This window comes from Rhinolophus sinicus, chromosome 16, assembly GCF_057876585.1.
Source record: "Rhinolophus sinicus isolate RSI-liver-muscle chromosome 16, RSI-T2T, whole genome shotgun sequence".
In the NCBI taxonomy this organism is placed as follows: domain Eukaryota; kingdom Metazoa; phylum Chordata; class Mammalia; order Chiroptera; family Rhinolophidae; genus Rhinolophus; species Rhinolophus sinicus.
Window position 1 is genome coordinate 46,930,651 of NC_142516.1, and position 20,183 is coordinate 46,950,833.

Here is a 20,183-nt window from a genome sequence, read left to right on the forward strand (position 1 = left end):
GAAAGCCTAGATTAGGTTAGCCTACCCAAGTTTCATGAAAATAAGTTTTAAATGGGATCTGAACTGACAAGAAATGGTGAGGGAAAGGCACTCCCACCAAAAAGGACATTATGAGCTAAAGGGGTTAACGGACAATTTAACCAAAGGGGAGAGCCTTAGAAATTAATGAAAGAACAATTCCAGAGATAGGTTATAATTACAATCATTGTTAGAAACCAAAAATGTTAGGACTCAATAATAAAGCAAAACTTACACTAAAAAATGTATTTTTAGTCTAAGGAAGAAATAGAGCTGTTATTATCATTATCTGGATGTGAAACAGAAGGATTGAGGCTATAAATGCAGTAAATTTACTCAACAAAGGTCTCTATCTTCCAAAAGATAGCTAAGCTAATGCCAGGGGCTTTACCAAGAGTCGGAAACACTTCCTGACTTGGCATTATTACATATTCACATGTCTGAGAAGTGTCTCATCATGATTTATAGAGTACTTACATACTATATAGCACTGAGTTGGGCATCGGAATAATCAAGTATAAGAAATATTCAATGTGTTCAAGGATTAAAAAAATTCCATCATACTGGTTAATGAAAAAATACTTGAAAAGAGATGAAGGAGAACAAAAGAACAAATTTTACTTTAAATTATATGAATTCCAATGCTATTTCTCTAGTACAAACAGTAAGGTTAAAGCTCTCTGGGTGACAAAATGTTAAAAAATAAAAGTACATAAAAATAATTCAACTTGAAGCACTGTTCAAAAAGCAAAAGGATTTTCCAAGTGCAGTAGTTGTTCCTTTCTGCCCTAAAGTAAAACTATGAAAGCCTTAACCAAATTTCCTATCGTTTTTTTGCAATAGTGAAGAATTCCTAATACTGTTACCTTCAGGTAGCTCTACTTATCCCTAGTTACGACAGAAATTGGTTTGGTCTATGCATGTGGTCTTGTCCTCTCGTCTAAACACCACTGAACTAAAACAGAAGTACACTGACATGGAGAGTTATATTTTTGGTTTCCCCAAATGATCACCATAAAATGATATAATTTTAAATCGAAGACACGGGCAACTTACTACAATTAGCTTATTTCTGCAAAATGAGTTGGTAATGAGCCCTTATTTCTATCTTCTTTTAATGAAGTATGTAGAGCCACCAAACTGCAAATGAATTACCTTAGGCGTATTTGTACACTGGTTGTTAAAAATTTTAAACAAATGTTCTCATAACTTCAATATTACAAATTCAATATTATAAATAGCAGTTAGGTCTGTAATTGGGTCCTAGATGCTTACAAGTGGTATTAATACGGCAACTTGGTGTTTAGAAGAGATTTTTAGAACCTGTTTTAGAAGAGATTTCTTCCCTGTTTCTGCCTGTGACAACAACAAATGTGGTTTGCAGTCTTGGAGATTGGTTCTAAGAAGAAAATTCTAAGCAGCATTAGCAGAATACAGGAACTAAGAGTTTATATAGCTATACTAGCCAGGAAAACGAGATCCTATTAAGTATGGTCATTCATATATGAGACAATATTAAGTGGAAGCTTTAAGGGGAGGGTGTACCAAAACATTTCTATATCCTGTTCTACCATCCTGAACTGTAATTTGTCTGAAAGACAATAATTCCACATCAGTCCTGTCGTCAAGTATTAGTCAACAGCCACTGTTTTATATCAAAAATATAAAATACAAAGAAAATTTGTGTGGTTAAAAGCAACAAAATAACATGCTACTTTAAATTTCTCACAATTTTTCCTTGACTTTAACCTAAGAAATTTTAACAAAGCTCCATTTTTGGTACTGATTGAATATTTTCATACCCGTTCAATTCTTTCTCTGGTCCTTTCAGTTCCTACAGGAACTTCATGAATATGATACTGGCTGCAAAGGTAACTCATGACAGGAGCAGGTGCATCGAACAACTCTCGCAAGTAAGAAAAAAATCCATATTGTCTGAAAGAAAAGGCATCTATTAGGTTTTTCAGCTTAAAATATCATTTTAAAAAAATCTGATAGTTGACAAGTGGCCAACAAACAACAAATAAAATAGTCTTTTCTTTGCGTATTTTCAAATCACTTAAGTGACTAATATTGAGATTTATTTCTTTGTCAAAGTTTAATTTTAATATATTTATGATTACAAGCTATTAATCTCTTTTTATTTTTCCATTGCTTTTATATTTAGAATGTCTACTTACATCCAGAGTTAAGACATTTACTTACAGCTGTTTTATAATCACAATTTTTTCGTTTAGTCCTTCTGGAAATTACTTTAGCATTATTAAGTGATGCTTTATCATTTCATTTTTCCAATAAACTAGCCAACTATTTTAGTACCTTTTATTAAATAGTGTAATATTGTTTCACTGATTTAAAACATCCTCATATATAAACTATACCATGGTTTGTTCCTGGGCCTAGATTTTTCCCTTTTTTAGACTTAAGTAGTGATCCTAAAAGGGAATATAACACTGCCTATAACAAACATATTTATGTGACAAAGAGATAATTAAAATATGAAGAGATAATTAAAATATAATTAAAAGAGGTAAATGATTATCCAAAAACAACAGGTTATTTCTAATAATATTTTCAAGACTTACTTTAGTTCATTCAAAGATCTTGAAGGTGCTCTGTCGGCATATGAATTCTTGGGAGCAATCACAGTATTTACTCTCAATTTTTTATTGTCACGAACCTGAATGTAAGGAGAAGAAAATATTTTAATTACCATCTACTATCAATCAAAATGACTTTGACATTGTAGTTATGTGTTTATATTGTAGTTATGTGTTTTTACAAATAGTCCATTTCTTTTATCATTTTCACTGATCAATTCTATGAAACAGTAAAGAAAGCAATAATACCAGAACTCTTTCAAAAAATAAGAGGGACATTTCACAAGTCATTTTATGATACCAGTATCATGTTGATAGCAAACCTGACGAAAACATTATAATATCCCTCATGAACACAGATGCAAAAGTCCTTAACAAAATAATACCAGCATTGGCCAGGGAGCTGTGTCCTACACAACTAGACTGAGAAACAACGGCTTGAACCGGAGGGGTAGGCGGTGGAGCGGGAGAGGCGGAAGAAGGAGGGAACAAAAGAAAAAGGAAAAGATCAAACAATGCTAAGAAATTAATGGAGGTATGATGGGATGGTGAAATTGAGGAATTTTATGGTGGCACAGATTAGCAATTCTTAAAACTACTTTCACAGAATTCTAGGTTTGAACAAATGAGTAAATAATACTGTTGATAAGGGGGGCTATGTTTTTCACGGCTACAGGAGTAAATTACAAATATGCAAAGGAGAAAGACTAAAAGACTACCCTGTTGCATTGGATTATAGTTGCAAGTATCAGTGTAAACTCACAGTGCACTAATGTTCTCTTGCTCTCTAGATAAAATACAGAAATACAGATATGTATGAGGGTTTACATGCAAAGACGTAGAGAAGAAATGAGACACTATCGGTAGTGGCAAGAACACATCTAGTACCCAGATCTTGGTTTCCAGAAGGAACTAAGGTTCTTTAGGAAAAGGGCTGATTGTTAAGGCCCAGACTAATTTCAAGATGAGTTACATCTTGTTTTGCCAAAAAGTAAGCAATGTTCAACATATGGCAATGTATCAACAGAACACAAAAGTTAACTTGAGGAAGGTCTCACTGGCCAAATCTAGGATAATCTGAATATTAAAATAATGATAGTTATGGATTATGATCCAAAAAAAATAAAATTCTATGTATCTATATTAAGTGAATAAAGAACAAACTCTTCCACATAGAATGCCAACTAATAAATACAGAAGGAGTAACTTAGAATCATTAATGATTCTTAAACTTACTAGATAGTTTCATAAAGAACAGGATATTTATTACACAGTCGCAAAGTATCTCCACACATATAATTACAAAGAGAAAAATAGTTTTGCTATAATGCTTGTTTTGAAGGCAAATTTGTTCCAAGCAATTGATATACTAGGGGACCGTTTAAGCATTACACATGAATTTCACATTGGCTTATGTGTAATTGTATCTATAAGACACACAAGGTATTCTCTAGGTGAATGCAGAAAACTACACCCAAATGAACTGAGCTGCATAGCAATACACATAATTTGTACACAAAATACACACACATACACACTCCTCTCAAACACCTACCAGCTACCTCAGGTCACTACATGTGTTATGAGCCACACCCAAACACATCTGGCGTTTGCTTGCCATTTTTCTGTAAGTTTAAAGTTATATGCAAATAAAATTATTAAAAGGAAACAGAGGACTGAAGGTACAGATGAAACAATATTGGCCATGAGTCAATCTATCAATGACACTAGGATATAGGGTTCATTTAAGTTTTTAAAATGTATTGTTTTAGTGGTTACACTAAGTAAAACTGAATTACCCAATGAGAAAATAATTTCCTTTTCAATTCCCTTTCAATACCCTAATCATACCAAGGAGAAAGCTGCTGTATGTTGTCAGCATGTCCTCAACTTATTATCTCCTTTAAAAAAAAAAAATCATGCCTTCTGTTTTCAATAAGCAACAGTACAGATCTAGGATTTACTCAACTGTTTTTATTATCTTTATTATTAAGCAAATTATTCGCTTTCTACTTTGGTGGTGATATTATACTTCCTTTTAGAATATTTTGAGTAATAAAAAGTGATTTAAAGAAAAATATTAAACACACAATGGGATTTATAGATGATGTAATACAGAATTGTACACCTGAAATCTATGTAACTTTACTAACAATTGTCACCCCCATACACTAATTAAAAAAAGAAAAATATTAGTATAGTTAGTACTCAGAGATGACAAAATTTGTGATGGTAGTATACTACATAGCAAAAACTGTGAAGATGTTTTGTAAGTTACTAAAGAATGGGAAATGTACTCTAATAGATATAACTACAGAAGCAGCTTATATTCAATAAATTTCACAATTTAAAATACATAAAAAGTCATACATGTAAGAGGAAATTCTGGTACTACTGATGAGAAGCTATGGAAAGTTCATTGTGTACAGCACAACAAAAAATAATAAAGGTCAAATTTTCAGAAACCAGTGTCATATTATCAAATATGGTTCAAATACTCAGCACAGAGGAAGCATGGATTTCTGAGGCAAAGCAAGGTATTTAGTGTAGGCTAAGCTGGCAATTTGCAAAACAGAAATCATCTACTGAACCTAACTGAACATCCTTCAGAAGTCTGTGCCACGTCTCACAGACTTGTAACCCAAGCAATCTACTTCAATCAGCTGACACCATATTACTAACTCACTGGTGGGGCTTAAATAGTTCTAAAATACACAAATGTTTAACGTTTTTGGAGTCCATTTTATAATTTTATTCATTCAACCTTTTTATCCAGTCACCATATATTCACATTCTCTGCCAAATCCCAAACCAAAAATCTTTGACATAGATAATATTATCTCCAATTTAGCGATGAGAAAACTTAAGGCACAAAACATTTAGGCAACTTGCCCAAGTTAGCAGCAAAACCAGAATTCAAATCCTGACAGCCTATCTGTAGAGTCTGTGCTCTTAATTACTAAGCCATGCTTCCTTTCTGTGGCTTAAATTCTTGGGCAGTGGTGTTTTCTAGCCAGATACAAAATTCTCATTCTTTTTGAAGTGGTTTTATTTATATCATAAACATCACATATTGATTTCCCATCCAAAGAAAAACTGAGTTCATCTCAATAAATTTACCAAAAGGACGTCCAAGACCACAGGTCCAGCATTATGATGTTTCTATCTCTTAATGACAGAATTACTCTTCATATTAATTCCAAATGATAATTTCAAAACATGTTACACAGGGAATTATGGGCTGTTGTTCTTATAAAACAACCTCATTCCCTAATAATGGCATAGATAAGAAAAAATTTAGCAAAAGTAAGTGATTTTTACACGAGAGTTACTGCTGGTAAAATCAATCATCACTTTCTGTTTTAGTTTGAATTTTAAAATTCACTAAAAGATGAGTGCCAAGTGAGTCAAAATATTATTAGTAAGTACTTGCCTCTTTGAGGAAAACTTCCATATCTTCTTGACTCTCAAATACAAAGGCTCTCAAGTCATTTGATGGAATATGATTTTCAATGTATTTGGCATTTTTATTATCTTTCATATTGATCTAAACAAAACAAAAAGAAAAAAATAAGTTGATTTCCATGAAATCCAAACTGATTACCAGAACAATTATGTTTAACTTAGATTTACTTAAATTTAATGGCTGAGAAAAAGGGAGAAAAGAAAAAAAGAACTTGGTATTGAAGGGTCAACATTGTAAAACATCTATTTATTACTCTGAAACATCTAATACATAGTAAAAAGAAAGCTAAGACTTGAATAGTATCTGATGCGTAGCAATTTTCGTACTATCTAATAAATAAGTTCCTTTCTGGTCAACTCATTGAAAACCCTGAAACAGTCTTAGATTGTGACCTAAGAGTATAAACATCTCTTATCTGTCTCTAAACTTCTAATACTTTTTTTTTTAAATTTTTGAGAGGAATTCATACTATACATGGCAATAACCAACTGGCACAAAACCACAAAGAAATGAATAAAACTTTATGAAACTAATGGAAAATAACCAGCTATGGATTAATTATAACTGGTAGTGTCTTCAAGAGAAACCCAAGGTTTGTACCACTAGAGCATAAACTTAATGATTTATTTAAAAATATTAACTAATTTAAAAAATATATATTAACTAATTAGGCATTCCCTCATGTTGAGGCTCAATGGTACTGAAGATACTACTACTAAGATACAAGATAGGTCAGGAAAACAAATTGTTTCAAGAAGAATACAATTTATTATTTATTGCAGATGACAAGTATGTTAAAAAGCAGAGCGTGATAAATCTCCATAACAGAGGTATACAAAAAATGCTATCTGTGGAAAGTGAAATCTACTCTTAAAAAAATAAAATTTTATGAAAGAAAATATTTATGTTTCATATATACTTAAATATATATGTAAGAAAATTCAGCATACCAATTAAAAGCTAGGGCTTTGGGATCAGATAGATGTCATTTCAAATTCTGTGTGTGACCTTGATCAAATATTATTCAAATATCTGAAAACATTAGCTATCTCATTCCTAAAATGGGTACAGTAAAACAGTGTATACCTCATAGGAATAAATATGGGTTAAAAGATTAGATAGTAACACAAGCAAACAAAATTAAAACCACATAAAATACTATGACCTGGACAGAGACACTATAAATAGTGCCCATTGTTTCACAAATTTTTTTTTTTTGGTACCAAATTACATTATTGAAAGAAATGGTACAAATGAAAGAATATGTGTGGGTATTTGCTACAACTTATAAAAAGGGTAAAGTAACCCCAATATGACCATAGGAAGTCACGCTTTTTTTTTTTATAGGTATGGATAAGCCCCTCTAGAACTTAGCTCACATTATCCTTCTTTCCCAGGGTGTACTTGTCAGAGATATTCTGTCAGGTCAGATTCTGGAGCCCCCATCTTGTATAAGTTGGTTACATGGTCATTCAATTCTTTCATGGATTTCACCTGCTAAGTTAGGTAATAAGTGTCAAGGAAGTCACACAAGTAGGGGGCCATTCACTGAGAAGTTTGTTCATTTCCAGTAGTGACTGATTCACAATTTTTCCCAAGTGTAATGCATATTCCATTGCATTCACTGTCTGGTTTCCTGATATCCTCAAGGAAGATTTGGCCACCTTCCTTGAGTTGTACAGCTTCATCAGTTTCTTAGCATGCTCCTTCTCATGAGATTGGTGAAGAAAATATTTGGAAAAGTGCTCCAAAGATACATCTTCACAGCCACAGAAGTAAGACACAGACACAGGTAGACACAGGAAGCGTATGTAGCATTCCATTGCTCTGGTAGTTGATGGCAGCATCCTATTTCAACATTTTTTAAAAATGAAAACTTTCTATACATCCTATCTTGTAACCTGTTTTATGATTCACTAACATGTTACAAATGTCCTTTTATATAAATAAAGACCTAGAGCAACATTTTTAATGTCTGCATAGTATTCCAACATAAGGATATAATTTATGTAACTAATCAATGTCTTTGAAAATTTTGTTCTTTAGCCCCATCATTCTGCTATTATAAATACTACTGTGAGGAATGTTTAAGAATAAAAAAAATCTGCACATTTCTCCAATTCTACAATGGAACTATTAGAAATAACTCATGGAAACAGACTGCTAATTGACAAGTTACCGTATTTTGCCATGTAAAATGCGCACTGTTTTGCCCAAATTTGTGAGGGAAAAATAGGATGTACATTATATGTGGATAGTACTAATTCCCTATCTATATAAGTGTTTTTAATTGTTTTATTTATGCTTATGGGTTAAAAGTATAACTCTAGAAATCAGTAACGATACCCGTTTGCAAAATAATACCCTGGAATACAATAATCAGTTTTGCTGAACTTATAATAAACTTGCAACGATGAAGAGTTTTTATCCTTCTATGATGTGTAAATATTATAAATTTGTGACCGGTACGTAAAATTTCTTGTATCTTATATCTGTTCTTGTGTTTTGTAATTATTTCTTACATAAAATTTCTTGTACCATAATATGTTAAAAAATAAATGCTAAAATTCTTTTACTATACAAAAAACAAGTACCTAAAAGTAAACAAATAAAAATTTGAATTAAAACAAAACATTTTTTTCCCTAAAGTTTGGGCCAAAAACATGGGTGTGTATTATACACAGGAGCACATTATACATGGCCAATTACAGTATATGACTAAAATTTTAAGTTTACAAATTGCGAATTTGCCTACGAAGGTGGTAACATTTCAACTAAATCTTGAAGGGTTAAGTAAGTGTGTGGGAATACAGTTGGAAGGAGGTGGTAGGAAAGGTGAAGGGTTATTCCAGGAAGGGTTAAAAAAAAGCAGAGTATATCTTTATCTCAAAGATTCAAACATAATTTAAAATGTCAATATATGCCAGCTAGTAATTCAATTTGGTAATAGGCTATTATTAGAAAATCAAGTGACAAGAGGATAACAAATCTAATAAAGTTCTAAGTATTATTTTGAGGCTGGCATTTTAATAAAAATTTGTTGACAACTACACTTGATTGTAATTTACTATACTAAGGATCTCAATGTATTTTTGTTATATTTTCTTCCAATCCTTATTAGATTAAGCAAAACAATAATGCCTGCATCCAATATATATATTCCCTTCTTGATCTGCCAAAAATATTCTAATAATACATACCTGAGCTAGCAGAGAATACATTATGCATATTAATTTTGCTAATATAATGTAAGATACAATAAAAGAAAAAAACTACATGAAATGATTTAATAAAGTGTAACACAAACATGAATTACAGAAAAGTAGAACTTTTCATGAATCCTGCAAGGATCTACAGTACATTCTTTTCTAAAGTAAAAAAAGTTATCTAGCAAAAACAATGAAGTCACTTTTGGATAAGTTTTTGGTTTATGTTACATATAAGAGCTATCAAATGTTTATGAGGTCAAGACACTGTTTCACTCAGAATCCTCAGAACACTGTTTTTGTAGCAGGTAATTTCTCTTGTCTATCTTCTATCAGGTACCTCATGTCAACATAATTATTTACAGCAGTTTTCTGGTTTTCTATCCCTTTGGTAGCACCTAATCTATTGCCTACTATGACCTCAGAATACCAACTGCCAGAAGCAACCCGCTAACCAAGCTAATTTTATACATGATTCTTAGTCAGTAAAGAGCCATTTTCATTATTGATCAAGGGCCCCTTAAAAAAAAAAAACCGGTGTATGGATTAAGCAGTATATCAGTTGCCCCAAGTCTGACAACAGAAAACCAGGGATGTAAATTAAGACAAAGAATTCTTAAAACAACAAAAATCTATAATGATTACAATAATAGAACTCATGGATTCTACCAAGATGAATAAAATTTCTTACCGTAAGCATTATGGGCTCATAGACTCCTTGCTTAAATTTGTCTCTGTTATTTCTCAGCCATAAAACAGCATCATATGTGTCACGGTACCTCTGTCGCAGCTTATCTTCCTTTTGATTCATAAGATTGTCAAACTGTACAATCTGATCATTCACACCTAAAATTAAAGAATAAATCAAGTTACTGTTTCTCTGAAAACTTTCATCTGTAAAACATTCTATTAATGATACAAAAGATTATCTGAGATCCACATGTTATAAACACTAGTCCGCAAGCACCCAGCACAGTACTATTGTATCTTCTTTTGTCATTTAACAATTGTCAAGAGTTCTTACATGTATGTAACCCGGACAAACCATTCTCAAATTTTCAAAGACCTGAGATAAAAGACGATCTTTAAGCTATCAAAAATAAGTCACATACGAAAGAATGAGAAAATACTAGATTTCCAATCACAAGATAGTCATAATAAGCATTCAAATTTTTGAGAGAAAAATTATTTTCAAATTAGAATCATATATACAACAAAACTGAGGAAAGGGGATAATGGAATAAAGATATTTCCAGGGATGCAAAGACGCTGATATTAGTTCCCAAATATCTCTTAGGAGGTTCTCTGAACCTGTAACAAAATAAGGGACTAAGAAAAATAGAAGACGTGGAATTCAGAAATAGCTTTATCCAACACAGAAAAGGATCTGAGACAAATCCCAGACGACTGCCATGCAGAAGGCCTTGAGAACCATCAGTTAGGAAGGACAATGGAAAGCTCCAGAACTCAAGAGAAAGTCAGGTAAGATAGTTGTTGTTTTTTTTCAACTTAAGGAAACACTAAAACAAATGGTGCTTTTTTAAAAAACGTAAATTAAAACTTAAAAAAGCTATCAATAAAAGGAAATTAGATCATAATATACTACCTGGCTCTGCTATGAATAAGTTTCATTGTTGTAATAACATAAGTAATACTAAATATTTCTGGCTTTTAGAATTAACTCATAAACAGAGCACATAAAACTTGATTATAGCTCTCAATGTTTTCAGTCCTGAAGATATAAAAACCAAAGTACAGATTAGAGAATTTAGAGTGTGAGAAAGGATGAAAGTAAAAAGGACAAGAGTACTAGTATTCTGGGCTTACAGTGTACATTCAAGAAGTAGTGACAATTGTTAAATGACAAAAGATACATTATTCATAATAAATCAATATTAATAAATTTTAATGATTAATAACTAATGTTAATATAGTCTCATTTGAGCTATTACAAAACAGGGAGGGGAATTATGAGCTGAAATCTGTATCTAAAATAACAAAAGATAATGTACAAAATTCAGAAATCAAGCTATGGTGGAATAAGAATATGCTGCAACTATAAGGACTAGCAGAGAAAACTGCTGAAATATTTAAAAGTGCTTACTCTTTTTTTTTTTTTTTAAGTTTTATTTTATTAAATTTATTGGGGTGACAATTGTTAGTAAAATTACATATATTTCAGGTGTACAATTCTGTATTACATCATCTATAAATCCCATTAAAAGTGCTTACTCTTGAGAGTGGGTCTTGAAGCTAAAAAGGGGTTAGGCTACCCTTTTGTTCTAATTTTTTTTTTTTTTAAATCACACACATCTAGTACTTTGATAAATATAAAAATGTGTTCTTTTTTAACTCATCTTAGTCATATATACTGAGCAGACAGATTATAAGATCACCTCTATTTGAATAATGCTATAGATCTACCCACATGGTCTACAGGGAAAAAAGCAAACATGAAACTGGACCGGTTTCAAGGAGCAAAGCAAATGGAAGGTTATGAAGGCTAGAATTAATTTGATCTGAGAAATAATACTGAGTGACTCTGTAAAGTCTGACCTAAGACAATGGCCAGTCAGGGGCAAGTCGTGATACATGATAGACAATTAAGGCCGTAACGTTGGAGAACTGAGCTAAGCTTCCTCAATAGGGAGACTTGAACATTTAAAGAGATATCAAGGGAGGAAGAAAACCCATCATCAGAGATACAGCTCCATTTTATAAACATCTCTTCACACTAAGTTTAATAAAACTTACTCTTTTTCTCCTTCTCTAGAGTTTCCCTCTCTTTATGCTTATCGATGATCTCGCCTTCACATAATTCCCTTTTATCTTGAACTTCTCTCAGGTCATTTGTAATGGCATCAATTTGGGGTTGAAGATTCACACAGTTTTCTGTGGTCTTCAGTTCATTTTGCAAATCTTCTATCATTTTGCGGGTATTACTTATTCTCCTCTGTCGGTCATGTTCTTCATTTTGTTTTACTGTTAAAGCCTGCTGAAGTTCCTCGATCTAATAAAACAAAAGTAGGTTAGTACTGGCGATTGTTTTTTCTCCTGGTTTATGAGGCTTTATAGTAATACAGTTTTAAAAATGCAAACACTCTTAAGAACATGGGTGTTTTCCTCACTAAAAGGTATCCTGCTAGAATTAGACTGTTACTCCTACCAGACTACCTAAATCTTTTTATTTGTTCACTAGTATATTCCAAGTATCTAAAGCAGTGCTTAGTATAGTTAGTACTCATTAAATATTTGCTGAATAAACAAAATACTTAGATTTCTAAATATTTATAGGAAGTAAATACATGTTTCACATCTTAAGGCTGAAATTAAAAGTCATGTGGCTATGATACTTTCAATAAAGTAGTAATAGAAATGATTATGTCGCCCTATTAAATAAACTTTTCAACAAAATTATTTTCTACTAACACTTCAAATTAATATTGTGAGATTTTAAAACATCAAGCTATAAGTTTAGATTTGTTGACTTCTATTGTTTTTCTGTAAATTGTTTTTGAAAATTCATGTAAGTTGTCAGTGAAATTTTGTTAAAACTATAGTTTACCTAAGACAGTTAAGATTTTAACACATACACATAAATATATACTTATGCACCCAACTTATTTTTTTTACAAAATAGAATTTTGTATTAAAATAGATATGATTAACATATTACACAATTCGCGTATTAGCTCACTTTATTTCCAAGTCTCATTTACTCCCTCTCCATTGTAAAAGTAATATTTCATTATAGAAAATATGGAAAATACAGAAATAAAAATCTATAATCCTAATGTCCTTAAACATTTACATTTTAATGCCTGTCTATACCATGTTTCCCCAAAAATAAGACCTAGCCAGACAATCAGCTCTAGTGCGTCTTCTGGAGCAAAAATATAAGACTCGGTATAATACAATATAATGTAATATAATATAATATAATACTGACTCATATTAATTTTTGCTCCAAAAGAAGCATTAAAGCTGATTGTGCAGCAGGTCTTACTATTGGGGAAACAGTAGAACATATGCTTTACTAAATGGCATCACTAAAAATGTATTCAGAACAGTTTCTCATTATCCCCTATGTCCTTGCAAAATAAAAATTTAATATCTGCATAATGTCATTACATGGATATACCAGATTTTTTCCCATTCCCTATTGCTGGAAATTTGGGTTGGTATCAATTTCTTCTTCCTAAAAGTTTAGCTTTGACAGTGTCAGGATAATGAACTAAACATATAGCAAAACCCCATCTTCTATACCAAATGTGAAGGATAGAAAAAAGATATTTGAAAAAAGTAAGTTACGTATCTGAAAAGTAACAACGTCCAATGGGCCTAAAACAAAGACGCTTACAAGAAGCCACCGTGTTCAGCCAGGAAACCCATGAAGTCCGCCCATTCAGGAGAATAAACTGGCATGTCATAGAAGGCAGGTATAGAATTAAGAATCATGAAACACAACATGAGGAAGTCCAAGTCCGTGAAAAAGGACAAGAAATTTAACAAATATAACCTTTGCACTACCAGCAAAATAGACAATATAGCTCCAAAAAACCATCCGAGAAACTGCCGTTTTCATCATACCCATGTTTAGTTCAGGCACAGTAGCAAGTCCAAGCCTCCAGGATCACCAGTCTTCACTAGGATACTATTCCCATGCTGCTCTTTACCTTCCATTTCTCTGAATGGTCTTCTTGGTCTAAAACTTGGCTATTCCTAGAAGACACCACTGCTCCCTAGAGCCCTCTGAAGTGGTGACCCTTTTAGTGGTGGCCATAATCCTTCTGAGTATTTCAGAGATGAGGAGGGGTCCTCATTAATCGCCACTGTACTACTTCCCCTGTTAACTGAGCCCCACTTCACTTCCTTAAAGCCCATGGGATAGACTTTATCAGACATGACCTTTGTTGCTACATTAACTACCTCCCTCAAAACTCATCCTCATGCCCTTCATCCATGGATGACTTTAGCACTAGACTGACTCTGTCTTCCTCTCAATCATTAGGCCTGTCATCATGAGATTTCAACATACACACAGAAAAATCAATCTAATTGTTTGGCCTCTGTGTTCCTGACTTCTTCAACTTCAACTATCTTTGCTAAACTCCTCTAGCTAACTCTCTTAGTATTATATTCTAAATCACATAAATCCCCCAAATCATACCACTTCTGAAAGCTGTATTCCACAATCTTACTCTTCAATCACCATTTCCTTTCCTTCCATTTTACTTACTATGGTACTCCTATTCCAACTACCCTTTGACCCTGCAGGGCCCTTCAACCCATTGACCCTACTACCTTTTCAAATACCCACCATGCCCTTCATTTCTTTCCTTAACCTAAAAAAGGAGTAAAATATACCCACACTAAGCAGAGGAAAGGAAATAATAAAGATATGAAAAGACATCAATGATACCGAAAATAAAAAAACAAAAGAAAAAATCAATGAAACCAAAAGCTGGTTCTTTGAAAAAAGCAATAAAATTAACAAACCTCTAGCAAGACTGACAACACAAAGAAACAAAAAACAATCCTAGAAGACACAAATTATCAATATCAGGAATGAAACAGGGGTATCACTGTATCACTACAGATCCTACAGACATCTAAAGAATAACAAGAGAACTTATACACACATAAGTTTGACAATTTACACAAAATGGAACAATTCCTCAAAAAATACTACTGCAATTCATCCAATACAAAATAGATTATTTAGGGAGCTTATAACTATTTAGTAAATTGAGTTCATAATTTTAAACTCCACCCCTAAAAGCTTCAGATCCACAGTGTTACTTAAGAATTATTCAGAATATTAAAAAAATTAGCAATTCTACACACTCTCTTCCAAAAAATAGAAGAGGAGGAAACTACCCAATTCATTTTATAAAGCTAGCTATTATCCTGATACCAAAAGCAGACAGACACTACAAAACAAAACTACAGAGCAATATCCCTTATGAATAGACACAAAAATCCTTTAACCGTTAGCAAACAGAATTCAACAGTATGCAAAGGGAATTATATATTTATACACCACAAGCAAGCAGGGTTTATTTCAAGCATGCAAGGTTGATTTGATACTCAAAAATCAATGTAATCCATCATATTAACAAGCTAAAGATGGACATGTACATGATCATATCAATAGATGCAGAAAAAGCATTTGACAAAGTTCAACATTCATTCATGATAAATATTCTCAGAAACACAGGAATAGAGTGGAACTTCCTAAACTTGATAAAGAATGTCTATAAAAAAAACTATAGCTAATATTATAGTTAATGGTGAAAAACTGAATTCTTTCCTTCTTTCCTCCTAAGATCAGGAGCAAAGACGTCTACTCTTACTATTTTTATTCAACACAGTGCTAGAAGTTCTAGCTAGTACAATAAGGGATGGAAAGAAGTAAAAGGCATACAAATCAGAAGGGAAGAAATAGTTGTCCCCATTTGTAGATGACTTGATTGCCTACGTATAAAATGCCAAGGAATCTGTTAAGGTGGGGGATGGGAGAGAATGAGGGAGGGGAAGAGACAGAAAGAAACATGGATGGAGAAAGGAAGGGTGGGAAGAAAAGAAATGAAAAATTTAGGTGTAATCTAAACTAAACACACTGAGGATTTGTATGCTGAAAACTACAATGTTGATGAAAGAAATCAAAGATCTAAATAAATGGAGACATACCGTGTCCACAGATTGGAAGACTCAATACAGTAAAGATTTCAATTCTCCCCAACTGATATACACATTTAATGCAATTCCTATTAAAATCCCAGCAACATTTTTCTGTAGATACAGAAAAGATTTGGATGTCATCAGGAATCGTGAAATAAGGAACTCTGAAAAATCACTCCTCCATAAAAGAAATGAAAATATTGACAAAAATTGTCAAAATTAACTTTTTTAGGGCTCTAGAATCTAAACAAAGACTTGCAACAATCCAGAAAGTGTTTATTCAAGAAAAATGCTTGAATCTTGGGGGGAAAAAACAGCAAGCTTTGTGGTATTTTGAACACTCCCTAGTCCCATTCCCCTCACCTCAATTCCAATTTAGCCTTGAAAACCAACAGCCCACAATCATAGTGAAGTCAGCAGTCTAGCAGCCACTGGAGAGGTCAGAACAGGATTAGAGCTTTTTCAAATTCTTTCTCAGAGAACTGTCATTATCTGATCTGTCTGGAAGTTTCCTGGAAAACCTTATATGCAAGCCTTATCTTTATTTGACCTGACTCCACAGCTTGCTCACTGCAAAACAGCCTTTTCCTGAAAACATTTGTTAAAAACAATCAGTGGCAATTGTTTAACACCACTGTTGCCGGACTCACAATAAGAGTTGTGGCAAATAAGAAGCTAACCAAAAAAACTTAAAAGGAAAAGCTAGAGAATGGAATGCCCATTGGAGACTTTGGAAGCTCCTGGAATCCAGAAGGCCACACGTCTGACTAGAACTTTGTGCACGATCAGGGCTGTCTGTATGCTCCAGAAAGACCTGAGGAGGTCCTCAGCTTTCACAGTCTCTGTACAAAGAAGTATCATCCTGGGGCTCTGTGCAAACAGTAAGTAAAAGCCTAAATAGAGTGGTAAACTTGCACTGCAAATTAAGCAAAGCTTGCAACAATTCAGGGGGCATGTACTCAAGAAAAACATCTGAACCTTGGTGGAAAGTGAAAATCTGCCCAGCTGATTGCTGAAGGTGTGACCCAACATGCATCCAAAGACCCTCAACAAAGACTAGGAGACATACTGGTTCCTGTCATTTAAGGAAGTATCTGTCCAATTATCAGGAGACCACTAAGCTAACATAGCAGACACTTCAGTAGTCACATACAACAAAGAAAATAAGACTTCACAGAATACTTATAAAAAAACTAAATAACATCATCATCATCAACAACAAAAAAGCCTACGGGAGAAGAGGATAACTGATTTCAGAGTTGTCACATCATGCTATTTAAACTGTCCAGTTTAAAAAAAAATTACAACACATTCAACGAAACAGGAAAGTATGACCCATACATAGGACAAAAAGCAGTCAATAGAATGTGTCCCTAAGGAAGCCCAAAAATCTACTTATAAAGACTTTAAAACAGCCATTTTAAAAATGTTCAATGAACTAACGGAAACCATGTCTAAAGAACTAGAGGAAAGTAAGAGAACAATTCTCATTGAATAGAGAATATCAATAGAGATAGAACTTACAAAACAGAGCCAACTGGAAATTCTAGAGAAAAACAGTAACTGAAATAAAAGATTCACTAGTGGGGCTCAAAAGATCTGAACAGGCAAAAATAAAGCATAAGTGAATGTGATGATAGGTCAACTGAAACTGTCTAGTCAAGGAACAGAAAAAAACGAAAAATGAACATCATCAAGCATAGCAAAGCATGCATAACAGAAGGAGAGAAGAGGAAGAGGCAGAAGAAAGACTTGAAAAATGACCAAAAAACTTCCCAACTTTTATGAAAAACATTAATCTGCACATCAAAGAAGCTCAATTAATTCCAAGCAGGATATACTCAAGGAGATTAACGTCTAAAAACATCACAGTTAACTGTTGAAAGACAAACAGAATTGTGCTGAAAGAAAACCAAGAATTGTATATCCAGCAGAAATATCCTTCAAAGACAAAGGAGAATTTGTGACATTCCCAGATAAACAAAAAACCAAGAGAATCATCATTAGCAGATCTACTCTACAAGAAATACTAAAGGAAGTCTTTCAGGACAAAATGAAAGGACACTAGTCAGTAACTTGAATCTATACAAAGAAATAAAGCTCACTAGTAAAGGTAATTACATGGGTAAATATAAAAGGTATTATAAATGTATTTGTGTAACTCTTCTACCTGAAATAAAACACAACTACTGTGGAGATATATATACACACACACACACACACGAGTACATATATGTGTGTGTGTGTGTGTGTGTGTTTGCTCTTTGTCCCCGGTTCCTGGCTCAGAGTTCTTAAAACACTTGGAATTTCCTGAAAGGTGTGTTTTTTGTTATTAGTGCTGAGTCTCTTTTGATGATATCTGATTTTACCCTAATAAGATGTCTCTTGGTAGGGTGCCTAGATAGCCTCAGGATGGAGACTGGATGCCAGAAGAACCAATCACATGATTAGTGTTGGAACTTTCAGTCCCACCCCACCTCAAAAAAGGGGAGAGGGGCAGGAGACCAATGGCCAGTAATTTACTCAATCATGCGTATGTAATGAAGCTTCAATAAAAAATCTTGAACAACGAGGTCATAGAGCCTCTGGGTTGAACATGTTGCTATGCAGGGAAGGCGGCACACTCAAAGCGAAATGTAAGCTCTGCACCACTCCACCCGCCAGACCTTGTCCTATGTGTCTCTTCCATTTGGCCATTTCTGAGTTGTATACTTTGTAATAAACTGGTAATTGTTAAGTATAATGTTTTCCTGAGTTCTGTGAGTCCTTCTAGCAAATAATGAACCTGAAAGGGTGGGGGGTTGTGGAGACCCTGAATTTGTAGCAAAGTCAGACAGAAGTGCAGGTAGTCTGGGGCCTCAGGACTTGAAACTGGCTTCTGAAGCAAGGGCTGTCTTATAGGAGCCCTTAACTTGTACAGTCTGCTCTGTATCAGAATAGGTAGCTAGTATCAGAATTGAACTGAATTGTAGGATATAGTCAGTCGGTGTCAGAGAATCAGATAATTACTGTTACAAAAACGAAACTGTATAAAGAAATAATTATAAAACTGTGTTGATTGACTTATAATGATTAAAAATAATTTATGTGAAAATAACAGCACAAAGGAGGGAGAAGGGAATGAAGCTATATAGGAGCAAAGTTTCGTATGCCACTGATTAAATTGGTATTAATATTAACTAGACTATTATAAATTAAGATATTATTAATTCCAAAGATAGCCACTAAGAAAATAGCTCAAAAAATACATAGTAAAAATAAACAATAGGGAATTAAAATAGTACAACAGAAAATATTTAACATAAAAGGCAGCAATATGGGGGAACAGAGGAACAAAAAAGTCCTAAGACATACTGAAAACAAATCAGCAAAATGGTACATGTAAATCCTATCTTGCCATTAATTACATAAACTATAAATGGATTAAACATTCCAATTAAAAGGCAGAGATAGGCAGAATGTATAAAAATCCATGATCCAACTATACACGATTTGTAAGAAACACGTTTTACACTACAAGACACGAATACGTTTAAAGCAAAAGGATGGAACTTTACATAATCAAATAGAACTCTTTTATTTTCCCTCTCCTAGTAATCTTCATTTCAGTAAAAGGCACCACTATCCATCAATTGTGAAGTCAAAAAGTTAGATGTGATCCTTGATTCTGCCACAATTCAATCCTTGTATCTATTCCCCAAGCAAATGTTGTTGGTTCAATTTTCTTGAAGTCAATGTTATTACTTGTCTAAATTAATTCGAGAGCCTCTTAGCTGAACACACTGCTTTTATTTTTGCCCCATATAGTTCATTCTCCATAAGGCAGTCCAGAGTGCTTTAAAAACAAATAAAAACACTGTTTCTCTCTGGCTTTAGAACTTCGAAAGCCTTCTCATAGTTTCTCACTCCATTTAGAATCAATTTCCTTTCTTTTTTCTTCAAGGATCTATTTAATATGGTCTTTGCCTACCTTTTTTACCTGCTACTTCTCAGGAACAATATTGGACCAAAGAGAATACTGAAGCAGAACTGTCAAAGTGTTGAGGAAAAAAATTGTAATTTATAATTCAATATCCAGCCATATGAATATGGCAGAGTGAATGCAAGAAAGGTATTTTCTGATATAAAGGACTCAGAATGTTCATGGCCCAAAGAGCTTCTCTAAAACACCTAGAAGACAGCCAGCAAGAAACGTGCCCCAAATCCCTA

At 33.3% G+C, this 20,183-nt stretch overlaps 1 protein-coding gene across 7 annotated transcripts in view; it reads right to left on the reverse strand.

Moving 5' to 3' along the window:
* The window catches only part of SMC5 (structural maintenance of chromosomes 5), a 68,203-nt gene that overhangs the window by 24,064 nt on the left and 23,956 nt on the right, over positions 1 to 20,183 (reverse strand). For all 7 annotated transcript variants that reach the window (XM_019730613.3, XM_088793221.1, XM_019730619.3 and 4 more), the window contains exons 9-13: positions 12,045 to 12,300; positions 9,982 to 10,136; positions 6,052 to 6,165; positions 2,604 to 2,698; positions 1,821 to 1,953 (exon numbers count right to left, since the gene is read on the reverse strand). In XM_019730613.3, the coding sequence (XP_019586172.1) occupies positions 1,821 to 1,953; positions 2,604 to 2,698; positions 6,052 to 6,165; positions 9,982 to 10,136; positions 12,045 to 12,300 (753 nt within the window). The remainder of the gene's footprint in view (positions 1 to 1,820; positions 1,954 to 2,603; positions 2,699 to 6,051; positions 6,166 to 9,981; positions 10,137 to 12,044; positions 12,301 to 20,183) is intronic.